The sequence below is a fragment of the Oncorhynchus mykiss genome, chromosome 17 (genome assembly GCF_057628025.1).
Source record: "Oncorhynchus mykiss isolate SJ-2025 chromosome 17, ASM5762802v1, whole genome shotgun sequence".
NCBI lineage: Eukaryota > Metazoa > Chordata > Actinopteri > Salmoniformes > Salmonidae > Oncorhynchus > Oncorhynchus mykiss.
Window position 1 is genome coordinate 46,691,116 of NC_143038.1, and position 22,906 is coordinate 46,714,021.

At 42.4% G+C, this 22,906-nt stretch overlaps 1 protein-coding gene across 1 annotated transcript; it reads left to right on the forward strand.

Moving 5' to 3' along the window:
* Positions 1 to 389: 389 nt before the first annotated feature.
* Positions 390 to 15,857, forward strand: itgb7 (integrin subunit beta 7). The gene is made up of 15 exons (XM_021569298.3): positions 390 to 1,095; positions 3,023 to 3,102; positions 8,254 to 8,449; positions 9,104 to 9,274; positions 9,411 to 9,652; positions 9,821 to 9,976; positions 10,124 to 10,219; positions 11,560 to 11,649; positions 12,150 to 12,296; positions 12,435 to 12,625; positions 13,039 to 13,265; positions 13,379 to 13,586; positions 14,087 to 14,280; positions 14,617 to 14,777; positions 15,089 to 15,857. The coding sequence occupies exons 1-15, from the start codon at positions 1,032 to 1,034 to the stop codon at positions 15,155 to 15,157; spliced, it is 2,292 nt and encodes a 763-aa protein (XP_021424973.2). The 5' UTR covers positions 390 to 1,031; the 3' UTR covers positions 15,158 to 15,857.
* Positions 15,858 to 22,906: the final 7,049 nt, after the last annotated feature.

The window sequence follows — 22,906 nt, forward strand, 5'->3', positions numbered from 1 at the left end:
GAAAAATAATAATATTTACAAAAGTAGTGCACTGAGCCTTTACTAGTCCTGTATTAGCGGACTGATATAGCCTTCTGTATGTCGCGTGAGCAAAGAAAATTACAGATTTCTTTCAGTAATTATCAGTTGGAGGGCCGTTCAGGCGCACATTTCCTAAGGTCACAAAGGGGCCGTAAAGTCTGAATCGGCCCCTTTGTAACCAAAGGCTGTCTCCCAGCCAGTCAGACAAGCTGCAATATTTCATCTGCGGTCTGTAGTTTGTGTTAATCAACGCCTGACCCATTTCAGACACCAGCCAACTTCCTTCCCAGAACATCTGCAGCATGTTTATGTGTGTGTGTGAGAGAGAGAGAGAGAGAGAGAGAGAGCGAGAGAGAGAGAGAGAGAGAGAGAGCGTATCTTTATTGAAGATCATAGATTTGAGGCTATGATGTCCTAAAGACAAGTTCTAAGCAGGCCTTGAAATGTATGTGTAATGTATGTACAGTAGGTGGATGAACGTTGGGTGTACAGTAGGTGGATGAACGTTGGGTGTACAGTAGGTGGATGAACGTTGGGTGTACAGTAGGTGGATGAACGTTGGGTGTACAGTAGCTGTGGATGAGAAAGCAAGTGTTTGTAAGCGTAAGAGTGATATTCAAATCACTACAATTATTTATTGAGATCATAACAGTATTGGAAGCTCTACGGAACGTTTCTGAATTAGAAATAAGGTTTGGTTTAGCTTTGAGTTTCATTTCTCACATTAAGGAGACGGGAGAAAGCCTCTGGTTTCAATCTAGTGGCTCAAAATTAGTTAGTGATTATTTTTCTCGTTTCCAAGAGGGTCGACTAAGAAAACATGAGAAAATGAACATTGTTGGGTGTGTGGTTGACAACTTGTGAGAACTCAAGGGGAAGTGGCCTGTCTGCTGTGTTCTGTGCCCGCCTCCTGCTCCCTGCCTTCTCACGACGCTCTCTTGACTTTCTCTTTCTAGAAGAAGACCCTCATCCGCTCGGTCTATCGCTCACTCCATTTATATCCTCAGGCAATGGTTGGGATCTTTATATTAGGGACCTTTCTCTTGTACTGTGTGGGACAGAACCAAATTCAAGGTAAGTGCACTGCCATTTACAACTACTAGTCAGGGTTGGGGGTATCCCATTTTAATAGAGGAATTGACTTGAAATTCTTATTCAATAATTAGAAAGTGTAATTTATTTCCAATGTTGATTTTGAAATCGTTGAGTAAGAATTCACTTCTGGAATTGACAAGCATTGACCCCAACCCTGGTACTGGTACCTGGCACAAGGCAGACATGGGTAATGGCAGGTCCATTATGAGAGCAGTATTTCCCCTATATTAATTTAGCAAACCAAAGGCAAAATTGCCACGGGGAACAGGCCCTTGCTTTAACGGTCGACTTTGGGCACGAAAACAGTCCAACTTTCAAACAGAAATAGGGTGTGCCTTTAGTGATTCATCAATGTGTCTTTCTGGTCATGCACGCCACAACCAACGTAGCTAGTTCGTTAGCTAAGATAGCCACTTGTAGCTAGCCAGTAACTCCTCCAGTATGTGTTGACGTCATTTCACAGGATTGGTTTTTGGATGGAAGCTGTAGAGATCGTTAAGAAACACAGGAGGTTGGTGGCACATTAATTGGGGAGAACGGGCTCATGGTAATGACTGGAGCGGAATTAGTGGAATGGCAACAAATACATGGTTTCCAAGGTTTCCAGGTGTTTGATGCCAATTAATTTGCTCCGTTCCGGCCATTATCATGAGCCGTCCTCCACTCAGCAGCCTGTGGTAAGAAATGACAAATACCTTATATATTATTAATCTATTTACTTTAAGCGTTAAATGAACTGGTATGACGGTGCATTGATCAGTTTAAATACTTTTTTATTTAGTTTTACATTTTTGCCCAACCTAAAAAAGTCAACCTAAAAAAAGGTAACTGTCCAGTGTTTCCAGATTTCTATGAAATATGACTTATCATTAATTAGAATATGAGTGAAATAGTTCCAAAAAATTGTATTTAAGTATGTTAAAAAGCCACTTTTCTGTGTTAGAATGGTGTGATAGTACCCCAATCACAGACTGGTGTGGGCATTTACCGGTCATTAAAAATAAATATGCAAGGAGACCCCTGATTGGTCAGCTCACATCATCTTCTATGAGGAAATGGCAAGCATTTTTTTAAACAATCTGTTTGAGATATGTTTTTTTTCCTCCAATTTATACTTTGGCTACAAATACGAGTATAGGGTCAACAACATTATTTTGGTAGGACTTTAAAACTGCAACATTTTTCTCTCTGCCCCATGGCAAAATGTGTTGAAATGCAGGAAGTTTGCTGTTTGTCCACCCACCCAAAAAATCAGTTTTGGGGCCTCCCGGGTGGCACAGTGGTCTAAGCCAGAGATTCTGGGTTCAAGCCCAGGCTCTGCCGCAGCTGGCCGTGACCGGGAGGCTCATGGGGCGATACACAATTGGCCCAGTGTTGTCCAGGGTTAGGGAGGGTTTGGGCGGCAGGGATATCCTTGTCTCATTGTGCACTAGCGACTCCTGTGGCAGGAGCACAGTGCACGCTGACCAGGTCGCTGGGTGTATGGTGTTTCCTCCGACACATTGGTACGGCTGGCTTCCGGGTTGGATGTGTGTTTTGTCAAGAAGCAGTGTGGCTTGGTTGGGTTGTGTTTCGGAGGACGCATGGCTCTCAACCTTCGCCTCTCCCAAGTCCGTACGGGAGTATAAGACAGTAACTACTATTTATTGGGGAGAAAAAGGGGTAAAATAATACATTTAAGAAATCAGTTATACTTTCAAAATCATTTATCCCCCTCATACCCCCTAGAACTGCAGGAAATGTGTTTTAAAATGTCAAACAAATTTCACCGTCTACTGTTCTTCCCCCCCAATATGTACGCCACAATTTCGCCCTTGTAGCAGACCCTCCTAGACCTCTGCTGTGAATTTGTGCCTGAGAGAGTCAGGGATCATTCATGATGTCACTGTTGTGTTTGATGTTTCAGGGGTCCCCCAAGGATGTGTGTCCCAGCCCTCATGTTCAGCTTGCCTGAGGAGCCCTGGATGTGCCTGGTGCAAACACAAGGTCAGCTTTATCATGCATCATCTGGCTTGCTGCTGCTTCCTCATTTCTTTGTTTCAAACTGTTGCATGTCTTATCCTTGAGTGTTGCTATACTTTGGACTTAATTGCTTTGTGAGTTGGCTTCTCTGTGGACAACATGTGGGACGACGGCATTAGGCCATTCACACTGTAGGAGCTACTTACAATAGGATCACGTACAATTATTTGTCACGTGCGTCGTAAACAACAGTGAAATGCTTACTTACGGGTCCTTCCCAATAATACAGAGAGGGAAAAAAAGAGAAATAGTAGGAAAAAAGAAGAAGAAAAACAAGGGGTAATGGGTCTTCACTGCAGGCTGAATGGTGAAAATCTTTTGCAACTTGGGTGAGATCATAGACAATGATGTCCCATCAAGCTCATGTAAGATTTTGTGGATGTTATATTTTCAACATTTTCAATAGCTTCTACAGTTCAGCAGACATTTTACTTACAGTTATGGGTTTAATTATACAGGACCTTAAATTGAATGGTGGAAGAGATCACGTGACGTGTCAAACACTTTACCTCCTTACCTCCTGGTGTGAAAGGTTAGATTGATGGAAAGCCCGTTAGGTCAAGTGAATGTTTACATTTCTCCTTCACATTGTCATACATTTAGAGGAAAAGTTATTTTCCAATCGTTTCATTCTGAACATAACATATTCTTTGTTCTGTTCCACTGTTCCGACCAGCAAAATAAAGTTCTGAACCAGTTCAAACCAAAAACACGTAAAAATGACATTTAGTTCAACATTAAATTACTTTACCAATGGATAGAGCAGCTTGCTGTGGAGTGGGCAAGCTATGTACACGCATTGGTCAGAAAAGTGTAGTGTAGAGTGTAACATTCCAATAAAATGTTGCGTGTGAGGAGAGTGCTGGGCATGAAGCGCTGGGCATCTTGTTGTCATGACATGCGTTATCTGAATTAGGCCCACAGTATTATACCTACGGAGGAGCGGCTTCTATGAAGGAACTTTGAATGTCTTTGAACTTCAGAGAGTTGGCTTAACTAACATTGGACCAGAGCTAGCTGTTGATCATGACTCTCAGTTCCATTACATTACACATAATGCCACCTAGAATTTTCGAGAGCTAACAAGCTAGCTAGCTAACTAACAAGCTTGTGTGTGCAGAGCGGCACCAAAATGCAAATAAAAACACGTCTTAGCTTTTTGTAGTTAATAAATCCAATGTGAAACGTGAAAACTATAGTATCCTTAACTAGCATTGAAAAGATAATCCATCGTTCTCTAATTCAAAATCTCTCTCCCTAATTTCTGAATCACACCTGTAATGTCAGTAGTTACAGTAGACTATGCATGGTTCGGAGGGAGGGGAGGGGCAGGTATCCTACACACACACACACACACTGGCAAAGATTTACAGCTGGCAGGCAGACACTGGAATAAGTTTATGAGTGACAGTGAGGTCTTTGTGTAGGCAATTTGTTGCATGTTTTGTGGGACTATAAAAAAAACGACTTGAACGTAAAATTACTTTTCTGATCCGGAACAGTATACATCACTTTTGTTTTCATTTCTGATTCTATTCCTAGAAAAATGTCATCATTTTCAGGTTCTTTCTGTTCCCTGAACCGGCTCCAACCCCTGGCTATAACTCTTTGGAATTACCTGGATTTCTGCATAAATTGGTCATCAAATTTGATCTGATCTGCATCGAAGTCACAACAATAGACAAACATAGTGTGCTTAAACTAATAACACACAAATTATTGTATTTTTATTGTCTATATTGAATACATCATTTAAACATTCACAGTGTAGGTTGGAAAAGGTATGTGAACCCCTAGGCTAATGACTTCTCCAAAAGCTAATTGGAGTCAGGAGTCAGCTAACCTGGAGTCCAATCAATGAGACGAGATTGGAGATGTTGGTTAGAGCTGTCTTTCCCTATAAAAAACACACACAAAATCTGAGTTTGCTATTCACAAGAAGCATTGCCTGATGTCAACCATGCCTCGAACAAAAGAGATCTCAGAAGACCTAAGATTAAGAATTGTTGATTTGCATAAAGCTGGAAAGGGTTACAAAAGTATTTCTAAAAGCCTTGATGTTCATCAGTCCACAGCAAGACAAATTGTCTATAAACGGAGAAAATTCAGCACTGTTGCTACTCTCCCTAGGAGTGGCCATCCTGCAAAGATGACTGCAAGAGCACAGCGCAGAATGCTCAATGAGGTTAAGAACAATCCTAGAGTGTCAGCTAAAGACTTACAGAAATCTCTGGAACATGCTAACATCTCTGTTGACGAGTCTACTATATGTAAAACACTAAACAAGAATGGTGTTCATGGGAGGACACCAAGAACATCTGAAGTTTGCAAAAGTGCACCTGGGTGTTCCACAGTGCTACTGGCAAAATATTCTGTGGACAGATGAAACTATAGTTGAGTTGTTTTGGAAGGAATACACAACACTATGTGTGGAGAAAAAAAGGCACAGCACATCAACATCAAAACCTAATCCCAACTGTAAAGTATAGTGGAGGGAGCATCATGGTTTGGGGCTGCTTTGCTGCCTCAGGGCCTGGACAGCTTGCTATCATCAACGGAAAAATTGAATTTCCAAGTTTATCAAGACATTTTGCAGGAGAATGCTAATAATATCTGTTCGCCAATTGAAGCTCAACAGAAGTTGGATGATGCAACAGGACAATGACCCAAAACACAGAAGTAAATCAATTACAGAATGGCTTCAACAGAAGAAAATGCGCCTGCTGGAGTGGCCCAGTCAGCGTCCTGACCTCAACCCGATTTAAGGTGCTGTGTCATGACCTCAAGAGAGCAGTTCACACCAGACATCCCAAGAATATTGCTAAACTGAAACAGTTTTGTAAATAGGAATGGTGCAAAATTCCTCCTGACCGTTGTTGAAGGAAGAGTACCAAGATGGCTGCACGGTGGCTTCAATGGATAATTGATTTGAACCCAGGTCTGCTATAGCCACTTTTACGAAGACTGGTTCCAACACGTTTTCCCCATTTAAAGACTTAAGAGAGTTATTGTTCTAGTTGCAATTAAAATGTAATTGATTACTCACAAAAAGGTCCAGGTTTGTCACAGATTCCAGTTCATGAATGGTAAAACAAAGCAATAGATTCTGTGTGTTCTAAACATATTCCAGATAATATTGATGAAGTCACAAATGTGAAGTCACAAAAAAGATATACATGAATGATTAAGTAAATGGTTCCAATGGTTGAAAACGGTATGTCTTTCACATCTTCTATACAGATTTGTAACAACTTTTCCAATTAAAAAATACTAATCTCAAAACTAGACATTTAGCAGATATAGTCTGCAAGGCTTTATAGTCTCAAGGCCTTGATTATACATATCATAGTTGGTCCTCTTTTTAAATTATTTAGATTTTTTTTCACCACTTTTTCAGACGAATTGCCATAACATAAGCTTTTTTTATGGTAAAAATAAATAAATACAGGTGCCTTAAAGTGTTGGTCCTGTGTTTCATGAGCTGAAATAAAAGATCCCAGAAATGTTCCATACTCACAAAAATATTATTTCTCTCAAAATTGGTGCACAAATGTGTTAACATCCCTATTAGTGAGCATTTCTCCTTTGCCAAGATAGTCCATCCACCTGACAGGTGTGGCATATCAAGAAGCTAATTAAATAGCATGATCATTACACAGGTGCCCCTTGTGCGGGGGCCAATAAAAGCCTACACTCAAATGTGCAGTTTTGTCACACAACACAATGCCACAGATGTCTCAAATTTTGATGGATTGTGCAATTGGCATGCTGACTGCAGGAATATCCACCACAGCTCTAGCCAGATAATTTTATGTTCAATTCTCTACCATAAGCCACCTTCAATGTTATTTTAGAGAATTTATCAGTACGTCCAACCGGCCTCATAACCGTAGACCACGTGTATAGCGTCGTGTGGGTTTGCTGATGTCAACATTGTGAACAAAGTGCCCCATGGTGGCGGTGGGGTTATGGTGTGGTTAGGCATAGGCTACGGAAAACCAACACAATTGCATTTTATCGATGGCAATTTGAATGCACAGAGATACCGTGATGAGATCTTGAGGCCCATTGTCGCGCCATTCATCTGCCGCCATCACCTCAGGTTTCAGCATGATAATGCACAGCTCCATATCACAATACTTGGAAGCTGAAAATGTCCCAGTTCTTCCATGGCCTGCATACTTACCAGACATGTCCCCCATTGAGCATGTTTGGGATGCTCTGGATCGACATGTACGACAGCATGTTCCAGTTCCTGCCAATATCCAGCAACTTCGCACAGCCATTGAAACCGAACATTCCACAGACCACAATCAACAGCCTGATCAACTCAGAAAGTAGGACAGCATCAGAAAGTAGGACAGATTTTATCGCACGCTTATGTTGCTTAGATTTTTGAAGATTATCAGTGAGGCTCTTGCTCACAATTAAAAACGGTTTTATTGTTTCAAGTTAATACTTCAAGTCAGCTGACAAACCCCACTGGGCACAGGTGTCAGTTCAAGGTCAATTTCACGTTGTTTAACATAATTTAATTGAAATTAATGGAAACAACATTGAATCAACCCGTGTGTGCCCAGTGGACTGTCTTATTCAGAATCAGTGAACACACTGTCTTGCTTGGGTGCTCATGTCTTACACAACATGTGTATGTTCCCTATCCTGCTCTCAGTTTGGGGTTGATCATTGAATGGTGTATTGTGCTGCTGCAGCACTCTGTGGTTTCCTAAACTAGTCGTGCAACTCACTTCCGTCTTTCTATTCTATTTCCACATGCATTTCCTGTTAATTTCTGTGGTATATATTTTGGTGAAGATATTGGTGATACATTCAAATGTTTGTTGGCTTTGACTTTAACTCTGTCATTTCTCCCTGCAACCAAAACCCTCTTCCCCAAAGCAACAGTCTAATCTATAGGTCCTATCTATAATAATGACATGTCCTATATATCTTTAAAGATAATAATTATACAGAGATGTACCTCCATCTGTTGGATTGACAGCAGGTAGGCCCACATGATAACCTGGCATCCCACGTGTATGAGTCAGTGTTTTGTTTTCTCTATCCTTAGTCCGACACACTGAACTAAGACCATAATACACATCCTCCTGACAGGACTTCCTGAAGTCTGGAGAGTCCAGTGAGCGGAGGTGTGACACTGCTGAGTCTCTGAGGACCAGGCGTTGTGAGCAGATGGACATCATCAACCCCCGATTAGATCCAGTCTTTCTGAAGAATAATGATCTCAGCAGCAACTCAGACAATGTGGTCCAGCTTAAGCCACAAAACCTCCTCTTCAAACTCAGAGTCGGTGAGAGTTATATGACTCTTCCTAAACGGAAGTATTTCTCAGAATACAAACAGGGACAGGTCTGAAATCTGAAATTCAAACAGGGACAGGTCTGAAATCTGAAATTCAAACAGGGACAGGTCTGAAATCTGAAATACAAATAGGGACAGGTCTGAAATCTGAAATACAAACAGGGACAGGTCTGAAATCTGAAATTCAAACAGGGACAGGTCTGAAATCTGAAATTCAAACAGGGACAGGTCTGAAATCTGAAATACAAACAGGGACAGGTCTGAAATCTGAAATACAAATAGGGACAGGTCTGAAATCTGAAATACAAACAGGGACAGGTCTGAAATCTGAAATTCAAACAGGGACAGGTCTGAAATCTGAAATTCAAACAGGGACAGGTCTGACATCTGAAATACAAACAGGGACAGGTCTGAAATCTGAAATACAAACAGGGACAGGTCTGAAATCTGAAATACAAACAGGGACAGGTCTGAAATCTGAAATTCAAACAGGGACAGGTCTGAAATCTGAAATTTGTAGTGGTGCTTTATAGATTATTTTTGAAACCGTGCAAATTAATAGAAATAACGACATCATGTGAAGGATTGTAGTGATGCATGTATTTGCAGTTGATAACTGTTCTAGCTGACCCGTTTGTTTCAGGAGTCCCTCAGACCTTCAATGTCTCATTCAAGAGAGCTGAGGGCTACCCCATAGACCTGTACTACCTGATGGACCTGTCCTTCTCCATGAAGGACGACCTGGACACCATCAAGAACCTAGGCCAGGACATCCTCTCTGCACTGAAAAAAGTCACCCAGAAGGTCCGCATTGGTGAGTGCTGAGGAGACAGACTTTTGCAGAAGATAGTATTTCATGTCAGGATTTCAATCAACTGTGTGTAGTCATCCGAATATGCCACCTCTCCTCATCCTTTCCATCTTTATCCCTCTCCTCTCTCCGCTGTCAGGCTTCGGCTCATTTGTAGACAAGGTGGCTCTGCCATACGTCAGCCAGGTGAAGGCCAAGAAGAATAACCCCTGTCCCAACCGCCTGAACATCTGTCAACCTGCCTTCAGCTTCCAAAATATTCTGAGACTCACAGAAGACGTGGATGAGTTCAAGACCAGGGTCAGCGACCAGATCATCTCTGGAAACCTGGACTCCCCCGAGGCAGGCTTTGACGCAATCATGCAGGCAGCTGTCTGCCAGGTAGTGTCATACATAACCAAACACAGTCACCTCCACTTTATAGATTGGAGGCAAGGATGTCTAGAACATCCATATTTATTTTTCTATGGGTTTTTCCTTCTTTCTTTCTCTCTCTCTTACTTGCCTCACACCATCTCTGTCACTCTGTGTCTCTCTCTTTCCTTCCAGAGTGTGATTGGTTGGAACAATGTCACCCGGATCCTGGTCTACACATCAGATGACACCTTCCATATTGCCGGGGATGGCAGGCTGGCTGGTATATTCGAGCCTCATGACGGCATGTGCCATCTCAATGGCACTGGCTTCTACGATGGCACTAAATATGTGAGTTATCAAGAGAGGAGAAGGGTGATCATCACTTAGAAGACGTGAGCTTGTTTCAGTGATAGGGGCTAACATTTATTGCAGGAGAACTGGGGTACTACAACATCTTTCTGTGGTTATTTAATCCACTTCCTGTATGTGTCTCAGGACTACCCATCGGTTGGCCAGCTTGCCAGGGTCCTGGCAGCCAATAACATCCAGCTCATCTTTGCTGTCACCGAGGACAGTGTTGCTGCCTACAAGGTCAGAACTGACAGGAGAGGTTGTTTGTAAGAGCAGATTACAAAATGTCACAAAATGTTTATCAAATAGCCCTTCTTACATCAGCTGATATATCAAATTGCTGTACAGAAACCCAGCCTAAAACCCCAAACAGCAAGCAATGTAGGTGTAGAAGCACGGTGGCTAGGAAAAACTCCCTAGAAAAGCCAAAACCTAGGAAGAAACCTAGAGAGGAACCATACTATGAGGTGTGGCCAGTCCTCTTCTGGCTGTGCCAGGTGGATATTATAACAGAACATGGCCAAGATGTTTAAATGTTCACAGTAGTTGTCGAGGGTGCAGCAGGTCAGCACCTCAGGAGTAAATGTCATTTGGCTTTTCATAGCCAATCATTGAGAGTATCTCTACTGCTCCTGCTGTCTCTAGAGAGTTGAAAACAGCAGGTCTGGGACAGGTAGCACGTCCGGTGAACAGGTCAGGGTTCCATAGCCGCAGGCAGAACAGTTGAAACTGGAGCAGCAGCACGGCCAGGTGTCCTGGGGACAGCAAGGAGTCATCATGCCAGGTAGTCCTGAGGCATGGTCCTAGGCCTCAGGTCCTCCGAGAGAGAGATAGAAAGAAAGAAAGAAAGAAAGAAAGAAAGAAAGAAAGAAAGAAAGAATTAGAGAGAGCGTACTTAAATTCACACAGGACACCGGATAAGACAGGAGAAATTCTCCAGAAAAATGGCCCAAATGGAAAAAAGGCCCAATGCAGTCAAAAACATGATTTCTCTGTGTTTTCTATATATTTCCACACTGTGAGGTTGGAATAATACTGTGAAATTGTGAAAAGGATGATAATACCCTTTTAGTGTAAGAGCTGTTTTAAAGACCACCTGAAATTTCAGGCTGTTTTGGTGGGATGAAGTTTTGGCCTGACTGGTGACATGAGTTAATAGACCAATAAGAAAGAGAGTTCCAAACATTTCTGCCAATAACAGCTAGTTTTCATTATCCATTCCCCACTAAGACCACTTCCAGACAGTCCCAGCAAAATTCTTGCTTGAGAAACTTCTGTTTGCTAAGAAGTTATTTTTGTTTCATTTTTACCATTTTATTTGAAAACAATCACAGTAAGGTACTTAATTGTTACCCAGAAATGCTTTGATGTTGAGATAAACAGCTGCCTTGGACCTTTAACCTCAGTATTTATACCTCCTCCCATCTCTCTCTATTGTGCCCATACCTAAACACACACACACACACACACACACACACACACACACACACACACACACACACACACACACACACACACACACACACACACACACACACACACACACACACACACACACACACACACACACACTTCTCTAGGCATTGAGTAAACTAATCCCTCAGTCAGTGGTGGGGGTCCTGAAGAACGACTCCAGCAACGTGGTCCTGCTCATCTCAGAGGCCTACAGTGTGAGTATCTCAAGCTTAGAATACAGTTAACAAGCTACTGCAAAATGGCGAATGGCTGCAATGACCAAAAAATAGGAATGCTTTATTTGAAACAGAGATGCTGAAGCTGGAAATAAAAGCATGTCTGTGGTTATGCTCATGAGTCACACTGCAGACTAAAAGGGTAGAACCTACTCATACGTATTTTCATTGGAAACCATGGCATCATGGTTACCTACTGATCTACAGTGTATAGTGTGCGCTGTGCTCTCACAGGTCTAAAAATAGGCTGTGGCAAATTATGTCTAAATCTTCCTAGTGGGGACTTCAAAGGTTTCATACATGATAGACCTACATTTCTCTAGATAGGAGTATGTTAAAATAGAGAAATATATACTACTTTTGCAAATGCATTACTTACAAACAAAAGTGGCTTTGCAATGAAATGCCATTTATTGGACACATAGACATAGATGTAACATCATCAGCAGTTCTATCTGGTAATGCATATCTGTTCACAGAACCTGTCCTCCACCATCTTACTGGAGCACCATGAAGCTCCCTCAGATCTGGACGTGACCTACAGATCCCACTGCACCCCTGAAAAAGGGGACAACACCCATTGGCAGAGGAGGGGCGAGTGCATGAACGTCAAGCTCAACCAGCAGGTCTGGCACAAAGCAGGGGCGGGGGAAGAGATCATAATGTGAATAAGAACAGCAAAGCTCATGTCTTCAAAGGATTTAGTCATGTAACTTGGACTGAAAGAACATTTTGTTGTGTATTATACCCTCTCTTGCTCCCAGGTCAACTTCACGGTAAGCCTGAACATTTCAACATGTCTAAAGGAGAAGCAGACGTTTTCCCTAAAACTGCAGGGCATCAGCGAGACCCTGAAGGTCTCTGTGGAAACCCTGTGTGACTGTGACTGCCAAGACAGAGAAGAGCAGTCCTCACACTGCAATGAAATTGGAACGCTCACCTGCGGCATCTGCAGGCAAGTCCTAAAATTATGACTAGAACTCACAGCACCTTCTGTTTGGTGAGATAGAGAACTGTGCTTACAAACTGCACAGAGTGAGGGAAACAGCTGCAGTCTGCAGTCTGACTGTTACCATAGAGCAGTAAACTAGTTTTTGTAGTCAAAGAAATGTATCAAATATATACTGGATGTTATCAAAACTTCAGGTGATTCAAGCCAATTGTTCTCCAGAGAAAGAGAATACAGAGAAAGTGATTAAAGTGTTGTTTAGATACTGATGAGTAGGAATAGGAGTCTTATCTGATCACGTAACCTGACCAGAAACAACTCCTGGCCCAAAATAGGCTATAAGTATCAGAATTTCCCCTGTTGTTTTGTTGTTTTTCCCTGGCTTTTCATAGTTTTTGTTAAAATACTATGCCCTTTAGCTGTGATGAGGGTCACCTGGGTCAGAGGTGTGAGTGTGAGCGGCCTAAGGACATGACCTCTGCCGACTCTATGGCCGCAACATGTCGCCAAGACAACTCCTCGCAGCTGTGCAGCGGGCATGGGAGCTGTGAGTGTGGCATGTGTATGTGTCAGGGCACCCACCGCGGCAATTTTTGCCAATGTGATGACAACAGCTGTGCCCGCCACAACAACATGCTCTGCGGTGGTGAGTAAACTCAAACAGTTAGTTCCTGCCATGCATTTTGATTGGCTGAAGAATGTGTTCCTTAGTTGTATTTTATTGCAGCCCATTTTTCAGCCATGTAATGTCTTCTGCAGGTAATGGGCAGTGTGAATGTGGAACATGTAAGTGTAATGCCAATTACACAGGCTCTGCATGTGACTGTTCCACCCTCACCGACCAGTGCAGGACTGTTGGGAAGCTGTGCAATGGCCAGGGAACATGCCAGTGTAACCAGTGCCAGTGCAACAAAGACTTCTTTGGCATAAACTGCTCAAAGATTGCTAACGCATGCCCAAAATTCCTGTGAGTACAAGACAATAACTTAAAGTGAGTTTGGATTGAGCTTCCAGGTTGACAAAGCTTAGGTCTTGAATAGTGACCATACAGCAACAGTTTACTTTTGCTACAATAAAATCCCCAAAAGTCCCCACAAGGATAGTAAAACAAGGAAAATTCTCCCTCGTGGGGATATTTCCCCCGTCCACGTGAGGACAAATTCTATTATAAGATCATGGGTTAGAGTTAGGGTTAGAACTGGGTTTGGGTTAGAATTAGGGTTAGGGTAAGGGTTAGGAGTTAGGTTTAGGATTTAGGTTAGGGTTACGGGTTACGGGTTACGGGTTAAGGTTAGGTTTAGGGTTTAAGGTCAAGGTTATGGTTATGGTAAGGGTAAGGGTTAGGGTCAGGGGTTAAGGAAAACAGAATTTTGAATACAAATTAATTTTAGGTCCCCACGAGGATAGAACAACAAAACGTGTGTGTTTGTACCTTCAGTATGTCTGTTAACCTGTCTTTATGTCCAGGGACTGTGTGACATGTGAATTGGACAATAAAAAGATTAGCGGCCTAAAGAGTAACTGCAGCCAACTCTGTGGCTCAGTCAAGCTCACTTGGATGAAGGGACCCCAGGAGTTCCCCTGCAGTAAAGATACCATCTCCTACAAAGTGGAGCTGTTGCCTGATGGCAACATCCTGATCTTCTACGCAGATCTGCCTCGTGAGACCTTCAATTTATCTCTAATCATCATCCTTTAGTTTCATTTCATGTTCTAATGTTTTCACTTCTTCGGATCTCACTGCTCATTGTAGCAATTTATAATATTACTAGTGTTTAGGCTCACCTAAAAAAGACTATTCCTATGATGTATTTTTCTGCCCTATACTGCTATAGTTGTTTGATCAAATATTGTTTACATTAGACAAAAAGTTTGTTCAATATTTGAAGCTGCATTATAATTGGGGTTTTCCTTACCATGTGACCTGACCAGGGAAACTGGGGCCCAGTCAGGACACATGTTCTACTACAACCGCTTCCTCTCCACATTCCTGGCAGGCTCTATTGACAAGACTTACGTGATCATCGGCAGCTCTGTGTCCAGCATCATCTTCATCGGCATCGCAGTGATCCTCATCAGCAGGCTTATGCTAGAGCTCCACTACCGGAGAGAGTATGACAGCTTCCTCAAAGCAAAGGAGGCCGAAGTCTGGCAAGATGTGAGCGAAAGAACAGCACACACATGACAATGAATCACCATGACGTGCGATAGGCTAAATGTCCCTGCAATAACTGGTTGCTTGTCATATCCAAATAACTTTCTATTATTCTGTTTCATAGTTTTTTTATATGAATAGCGGATTTCATCATGATTTGTGTGAATACGTTTGGTCTTTTTGTGGTTGTTTAGTATTAGTCTTAGTAGTCTTTAATGCAAAATTTGTAAGGTTAGGTGTTGAAATTGATTGTTGATAACATGATGCTCCCTCTGCACTAAACTTCTCTCTTGTTTGGTCCTTTTGTGTTTCAGATGAAAAATCCCTTGTTCCAGGATGCCACGACCGTGGTCATGAACCCCATGCACGTTCAAGAGGACTGATCCAAACCATTAGACTCTAAAGCCAACAAACACTTTCATTCCAGAAAACCTGTGATCTACTGTAATAAGTGAAAGCCAGACCATACTTTATGCCGATCATAACTTCAGGGAACCGCAAGAACCGCCTGTTGCTAAGAGGATCAAAGACTTTGTCATGAGAACATTACATTCTATTTCCCTGTATTTCAAGGCCAACACGTATTTCAGATATGATTTGCAGCACGTTTATTCCCATACTCACTTATTGGTTCTCTTCAATTTGATTGCTTCCTCTTGTTGTACAGGAGTAGTAGTGAGACCACTCCACTCTCTCTCAACTTTCAGTCTTTTTCCTCATGATGAAGTCCCCCATCTCCTTATGTCCTCCTTCTCCTCTGCATTTGTCTGTTTATTTAAACATTTGAGAGTTAAAATGTTCTGAAGTTGGTATGAATTATTAAGTCTTGTGAAGGGTCATTCGTTTTTAGTCTGTGCATTTAGTTTGTGTTTATTATATTCCGTATTTCTTAATGAATTATTTTCGAATTATTATTATCAGCTGAATCATATTTCAAATGATTCTCTGTACAGTGTATTAATTAAGTAGGCCTATGTGAGCACTGTGTGATTGAAATGATATAGTACCGTTTTTAATTATATCAATTATAATAAAGTAATTTGTAGTGTAATGAGCAGGCAATAAAGAAGGGAAAAACATGAACCAGACGGATGTCAAAATTATTATTAAACTAAGATTAGTCTCTCGTCAGAATCCATACCGTCTATGAGAAAAAAAGTGTTAACGCACTGTGCTGGACAATAAAGGCTGGTGTTTTTATAAGGCTAGACATTTTCCAATCCTCACTCAACCAGCAACACGTGCCAGTATTGTGGAAAAACTCAATAATTATACCCAATTCCTCTGTGCTGAATGACTACCGCCCTGTCACCTTGACATCCTTAGTAATGAAATGCCTTGAGAAAATTGTGAAAGTCATATTCTCAGTGTCACCCAGAAGCTTCTCTACCCATTTCAGTTTGCTTATCAGCCTAGCAGAGGAGTTGATTATGCCATTCTTACCCTCCTTAACATGGTCTATATTTTATTTATATGTTATTTTACCAGGTAAGTTGAATGAGAACACATTCTCATTTGCAGCAACGACCTGTGGAATAGTTACAGGGGAGAGGAGGGGGATGAATGAGCCAATTGTAAACTGGGGGATTATTAGGTGACCGTGATGGCACGATTGGGAATTTAGCCAGGACACCAGGGTTAACACTCCTACTCTTACGATAAGTCAGGACACCCGTTTCACGTCCCATCCGAAAGACTGCACCTTACACTGGGCAGTGTCCCCAATCACTGGCCTGGGGCATTGGGATATTTTTTAGACCAGAGGAAAGAGTGCCTCCTACTGGCCCTCCAACACCACTTCCAGAAGCATCTGGTCTCCAATCCAACCAACCCTGCTTAGCTTCAGAAGCAAGCCAGCAGTGGTATGCTGGGTGGTATGCTGCTGGCTAGACATCTAGAGGGTGCCAGATCCCATGTCAGGGTTCTGTTTGTTGACTTTTCTTCTGCCTTCAACACAATCCAGCCTTACATTCTGGCACAGAGACTCATTCGGGACTTCTCCATAGATTGGGGGCTGGTTTTGTGGCTGTTGGACTTCCTGAGCCAACGCTCACAGCGAGTCAAAATAGGTCCCCACGTGTCGGATACACGCAATACCAACACAGGCTCTCCTCAGGGATCTGTTTTGTCCCCACTCCTGTACATCTTGTACACTAATAGTTGTACTAGTTCCCATACTGACAGATACCTCGTTAAGTTTGCTGATGACACTGCCTTGATCAGCCTGTTGCATGATGACGAGGAACATCATGGCCCGGTCCTAGATGACTTTGTAGAGTGGTGTGAGGAATCACACTTGGCCCTCAATACCAACAAGACCAAAGAAATGTGCATAGACTTCAGGAAGCATACAACACCTACCTCTGCAACATCTATCAGAGGTCAGAACATAGAGATTATAGAGGAATACAAACATCTGTGTGTCCTTTTGGACAATAAGCTTCAGTGGTGTAAATGTACAAACCTGATCTACAAAAAGAGACAACTTTCTCAAAAAGCTGGATCTTAAGTAGACTACTATATTGACTCTGTTTTACAAATATTTTATTGAGAGTATTTTAACTTTTTGTATTGCTTGTTGGTTTGGCAATGCCACTGTCAGCCAGAGAAATATGTTGAGAAGGATTATTACCACAGAAAGCAAGGTACTTGGAGTCAAACAGTCAGGCCTGGATGAGATCTTTAAGGTCAGGGCCCTCCGTAAGGCTCACAAAATCATTTTAGACCCAAGCCACCCCCTGTACCTGGACTTTGAACTACTCCCCTTTGGGCGCAGGTATGGGCACCCCTCAGCAGGAAAAACAGAACTAGACAATCATTTGTGCCAGGTGTGATATCCCTCCTAAATAGCTTGGGCTAATGTTCCTAGCAGGCTAGTCTTTAAAAAAAAAGTTTTATTTCTTTATTTACTATAATTATTATTATAGTATTATTATTATTATTTTTTATTTTTTTTTATTGGTATGTAACTGTTATGAAAGTTATATTGTCAATTTTGTTTTGTATTTAAACGCCACTTTAAATGTGTAAATGACACTGCAACAAAATTTCCCCATTGGGACAATAAAGTCAGTAAGTAAGTAAGTATGAGAATGACCTAAACAATTGATCTATCTGTTACATAGACTGTATACAGTATTTACAATTCTGCTGCTGCTGCTGGGTATTTTGGACATGAAAATACATTTCTATATGAACTAGACTACATTAGGAAAGGAACTGTCGCTACCTCGCTGTCCAACCACTGTGCATGAATTGTGAAGATGTTCAGCAACTTGTGTGCAGTTGAAGTTTCTAAAACATTTTTCATCCCTCATCCACTGGTCAGGATTTATGAAGGAGGCTTTTATAATGAGGGAGTTTGAAGGTTTATCTGTGCTGCTCGGTCTTATTGTCAACAACGCAGCATGGTGCATCATTCAGAAACATACATCTCTTTTCCATAAAGTACACTGTATGTTTACATTTTCAAAATAGGTTTCTTTGGAAAGGCAAATAAAGGTTGTACATGTACAATATAACATTTTGTTTTATATTTTACAGTTTATTTTTGGGTGGACATTGTGTGTGTGTGTGAGCACACTTAGGGAGAAGGGTGGAGAATTGGGACCCGAGGTATCTGTGCTCTCTCAACCACCTCTACCCCCAGATCTGTACTGAAGGCTACGGCAATATTACAACATAACTATTCCACGGCATGAATTTAAATGTAATTATATTCATATTGTAGTCCCATCCTCCCCCACTGAGTTCTTGTATGTGACATTTTGTTTGTTGCAAGTCAAGCTTTTGTTTCATACCAGTAAATATTGTCTATTGTCAACAGTGGGGACAGTACCAGAGACTCCAAAAGGGGGCTGATCTATGATATAGACTGGAATTAGTCTGATTCATTTTCATTTTCCTGTCGTGATATTTGAAGATTACAAACGTTATTTTTTGGAAGAAAATACTTTTCTATATAAGTTCATTTGCTCCAGACCTGACAGTGTGCCTTTCAACTAATCTATTTTGTGTTCCAACCCTCAGGAAACTATGAGAAGGTAGTGGTTCCGCTGACCAACGGCATTGTTGTGTGCGGGCAGCCCCAGCATCTTCTCTAGCAGATGCTGCCCCCTCCTGTCTTTCAGCTGCTGCTGACCAAGCTACCCACCATCAAACAGGTGAGGATTCTCTCCCACGGGTGCAAGGTTCCATTTAAGGACCATTGACCACTATTGTTTTCACTATATATTCTACCTCTTGGTGATGTCATTCAGACACACAATGTCAACTTTCACTGCTATGCAGACGACAAAAAGCTGTACATTTTGATGAAACATGGTAAATCCCCAAAAAGCCCGTGTTTCAGACAACAGGAAGTGGATAGCGACAAATGTTTTACTTTTATACTAACATAAAACAGAGATCCTAGTTTTAGGTCCCAAGAAACAAAGATATCTGCTGTTTGACCTGACAATAAATCTTGATGGTTGTACAGTCGTCTCAAATAAAACTGTGAAGGATCTCGGCGTTACTCTGGACCCTGATCTTTCTTTTGACGAACATATCATGAATATTTCAAGGGCAGCTTTTTTCCATCTTCGTAACATTGCAAAAATCTGAAACTGTTTGTACAGAAATGATGCAGAAAAGTTCATCCATGCTTTTGTCACTTGTAGATTAGACTACTGCAATGCTCTACACTCCAGCTACCTGGATAAACTACTAAATAAACTTCAGTTAGTGCTAAATACAGCTGCTAGAATCTTAACTAGAACCCCCAAAATAAATCATATTACTCCCGTGCAAGCTACTCTACACTCTAGGGTTGATTTCAAGGTTTTACTGCTAACCTACAAAGCATTACATGGACTCGCTCCTACCTATCTCTCCGATTTGTTCCTGCTGTACATACCTACACGTACGCTACGGTCACAAGAGTTAGGCCTCCTTTTTGTTCAGTAGAATTTCTAAGCAACCAGCTTGAGGCAAGGCTTTCTCCTACAGAGCATCACGTTGTGCCAGGCTTTTTTTGTGATACTCGACTTGAGTGGGTTGAGTCACTGACCTGATCTTCCTATCCGGTCGTGCGGAGGAAATCTTTGTGGGCTATACTCAGCCTTGTCTCAGGGTAGTAAATTGGTGGTCTGTTGATATCCCTCTAGTGATGTGGGGGGTGTGCTTTGGAAAAGTGGGTGGGGTTATATCCTGCCTGGTTGGCCCTGTCCGGGGTATTGTCGGACAGAGCCACAGAGCCATAGGTGACATGGGCAGCCGCCTAGGGCGGCATCTTGCCGGGGGCGGCACGGGGTGCCCGCACCAAAATAATTGGAATGGTGATAATTGCGCAATCGTTTTTTTATCGCTCATTTGCACGTCACGTCAATGATATCATGTCACCGTGTGGGACTGTGGGTTAATTAACCTTGTCGGAGTGGGCGCCCTGATTCTAGTTTGTGAGCTGGCAGGCTACTGCCTGGGATGGTCTCCCACTCAGAAGTACGAGATGGGGAGGGTAGCGGGGTTAAGTTAATCTCAGGTCTCTCCACTAGAAGTCCGAGATAGGGGGAGCAGGGGAATCTATCAAAAAGCGCACCTCTAACTTTGTACAGTACTAATGCAATTAGTAAAATCAGTCACACTACGAAATGCTACCAAATGAAACACAGTTCATTCATAGTACTGTGAATATATTGTTCCACAGACATATTGTTGCATTTTTTTCTAGTTTGTGCGAAATGGTTAAGAATAATATAAAAGCAGTCTGCACACCACCAAGGTGAATTGGTTTAGTCTTGACACTTGGTTGACAGTGTTGGGGGATGGGTAATGTAGTCTTGACACTTGGTTGACAGTGTTGGGGGATGGGTAATGTAGTCTTGACACTTGGTTGATAGTGTTGGGGGATGGGTAATGTAGTCTTGACACTTGGTTGACAGTGTTGGGGGATGGGTAATGTAGTCTTGACACTTGGTTGATAGTGTTGGGGGATGGGTAATGTAGTCTTGACACTTGGTTGATAGTGTTGGGGGATGGGTAATGTAGTCTTGACACTTGGTTGATAGTGTTGGGGGATGGGTAATGTAGTCTTGACACTTGGTTGATAGTGTTGGGGGATGGGTAATGTAGTCTTGACACTTGGTTGATAGTGTTGGGGGATGGGTAATGTAGTCTTGACACTTGGTTGATAGTGTTGGGGGATGGGTAATGTAGTCTTGACACTTGGTTGATAGTGTTGGGGGATGGGTAATGTAGTCTTGACACTTGGTTGATAGTGTTGGGGGATGGGTAATGTAGTCTTGACACTTGGTTGATAGTGTTGGGGGATGGGTAATGTAGTCTTGACACTTGGTTGATAGTGTTGGGGGATGGGTAATGTAGTCTTGACACTTGATTGATAGTGTTGGGGGATGGGTAATGTAGTCTTGACACTTGGTTGATAGTGTTGGGGGATGGGTAATGTATTGGTGGTCCAGTGCCAAATCAACACACATTTGTTTCTATTTGTCTTTGTTAATTATTTTAGATATTTATGAATCTTATTTTTGTATACATTAATATATTTATATAGTTTAAAATGTTCTGATTTTTATTTGTGTAGTTCCAAATGTCTGAATAAAAATGACAGTTAGTGCAGAATGGTGCTAACTCTGGCGGGGGTTCGCCCAGGGAGCCATACAAGCTAGAACCATCACTGGCCGGGAGGCTAGGGTCAGTCTGTCCTATCTGGTGAAATTCTCCTGTATTATCTGGTGTCCTGTGGTAACTTTAGTATGCTTCCTCTAATTCTCTGCTCTCTCTCTATCCCCCCCCTTCTCCTGGAGGACCTGAGCCAGAGGACAATACCTCAGGACTACATGGCCTGATGACTCCTGGCTGTCCCCGTCCCCAGTTTCCTCTGTTTTGCCTGTGGCTATGAAACCCTGATCTGTCCACCAGACGTGCTACCTTGTCATGCTGCGGCTCCAGTTTCAACTGTTCTGCCTGCGGATATGGAACTCTGACGTGCTCACCCATGACCAGCTCTGAAACCAGATTGCATAGCTCTGAAACCTTAGAAAGACAGGGTAGGATAGATATAGGTCTGTAGCAGTTTGGGTCTAGAGTGTCACCCCTTTTGAAGAGGGGGATAACCGCGGCAGCTTTCCAATCTTTGGGAATCTCAGACGATACGAAAGAGAGGTTGAACAGGCTAGTAATAGGGGTTGCAACAATTTCGGCAGATAATTTTAGAAAGTGAGGGTCCAGATTGTCTAGCCCGGCTGATTTGTAGGGGTCCAGATTTTGCAGCTCTTTCAGAACATCAGCTATCTGGATTTGGGTAAAGGAGAAATGGTGGGGGTTTTGGCGGGTTGATGTGGAGGGAGGGTGCCGGGCAGTTGACCAGGGTAGGGATAGCCATGTGGAAAGCATGGCCAGCCGTAGAGAAATGCTTATTGAAATTCTCAATTATAGTGGATTTATTGGTGTTGACAGTGTTTCCTAGCCTCAGAGCAGTGAGCAGCTAGTTAGTACTACAGGATGCAAATTTCTGTTTGAAAAAGCTTGCCTTAGCTTATCTATCTGCCTGTGTATGTTTGTTCCTAACTTCCCTGAAAAGTTGCATATCACGGGGACTATTCGATGCTAATGCAGAACACCACAGGATATTTTTGTGCTGGTCAAGGGCAGACAGGTCTGGAGTGAACCAAGGACTATATTTATTCCTAGTTCTATTTTTTTTGAGAGGGGCATGCTTATTTAAGATGGTGAGGAAGGCACTTTTAAAGAAAGCCAGGCATCATCTACTGACGGGATGAGGTCAATGTCATTCCAGGATACCCCGGCCAGGTCGATTAGAAAGGCCTGCTCGCTAAAGGGCTTCAGGGAGCGTTTGACAGTGATGAGGGGTGGTCGTTTGGTCGCAGACCCATTACGGATGCAGGCAATGAGGCAGTGATCGCTGAGATCTTGATTGAAAACAGCAGAGGTGTATTTGGAGGGCGAGTTAGTTAGGATGACATCTATGAGGGTGCCCGTGTTTACTGATTTGGGGTTGTACCTGGTAGGTTAATTGATAATTTGTGTGAGATTGAGGGCATCAAGCTTATATTGTAGGATGGCCGGTGTGTTAAGCATGTCCCAGTTTAGGTCACCTAGTAGCACGAGCT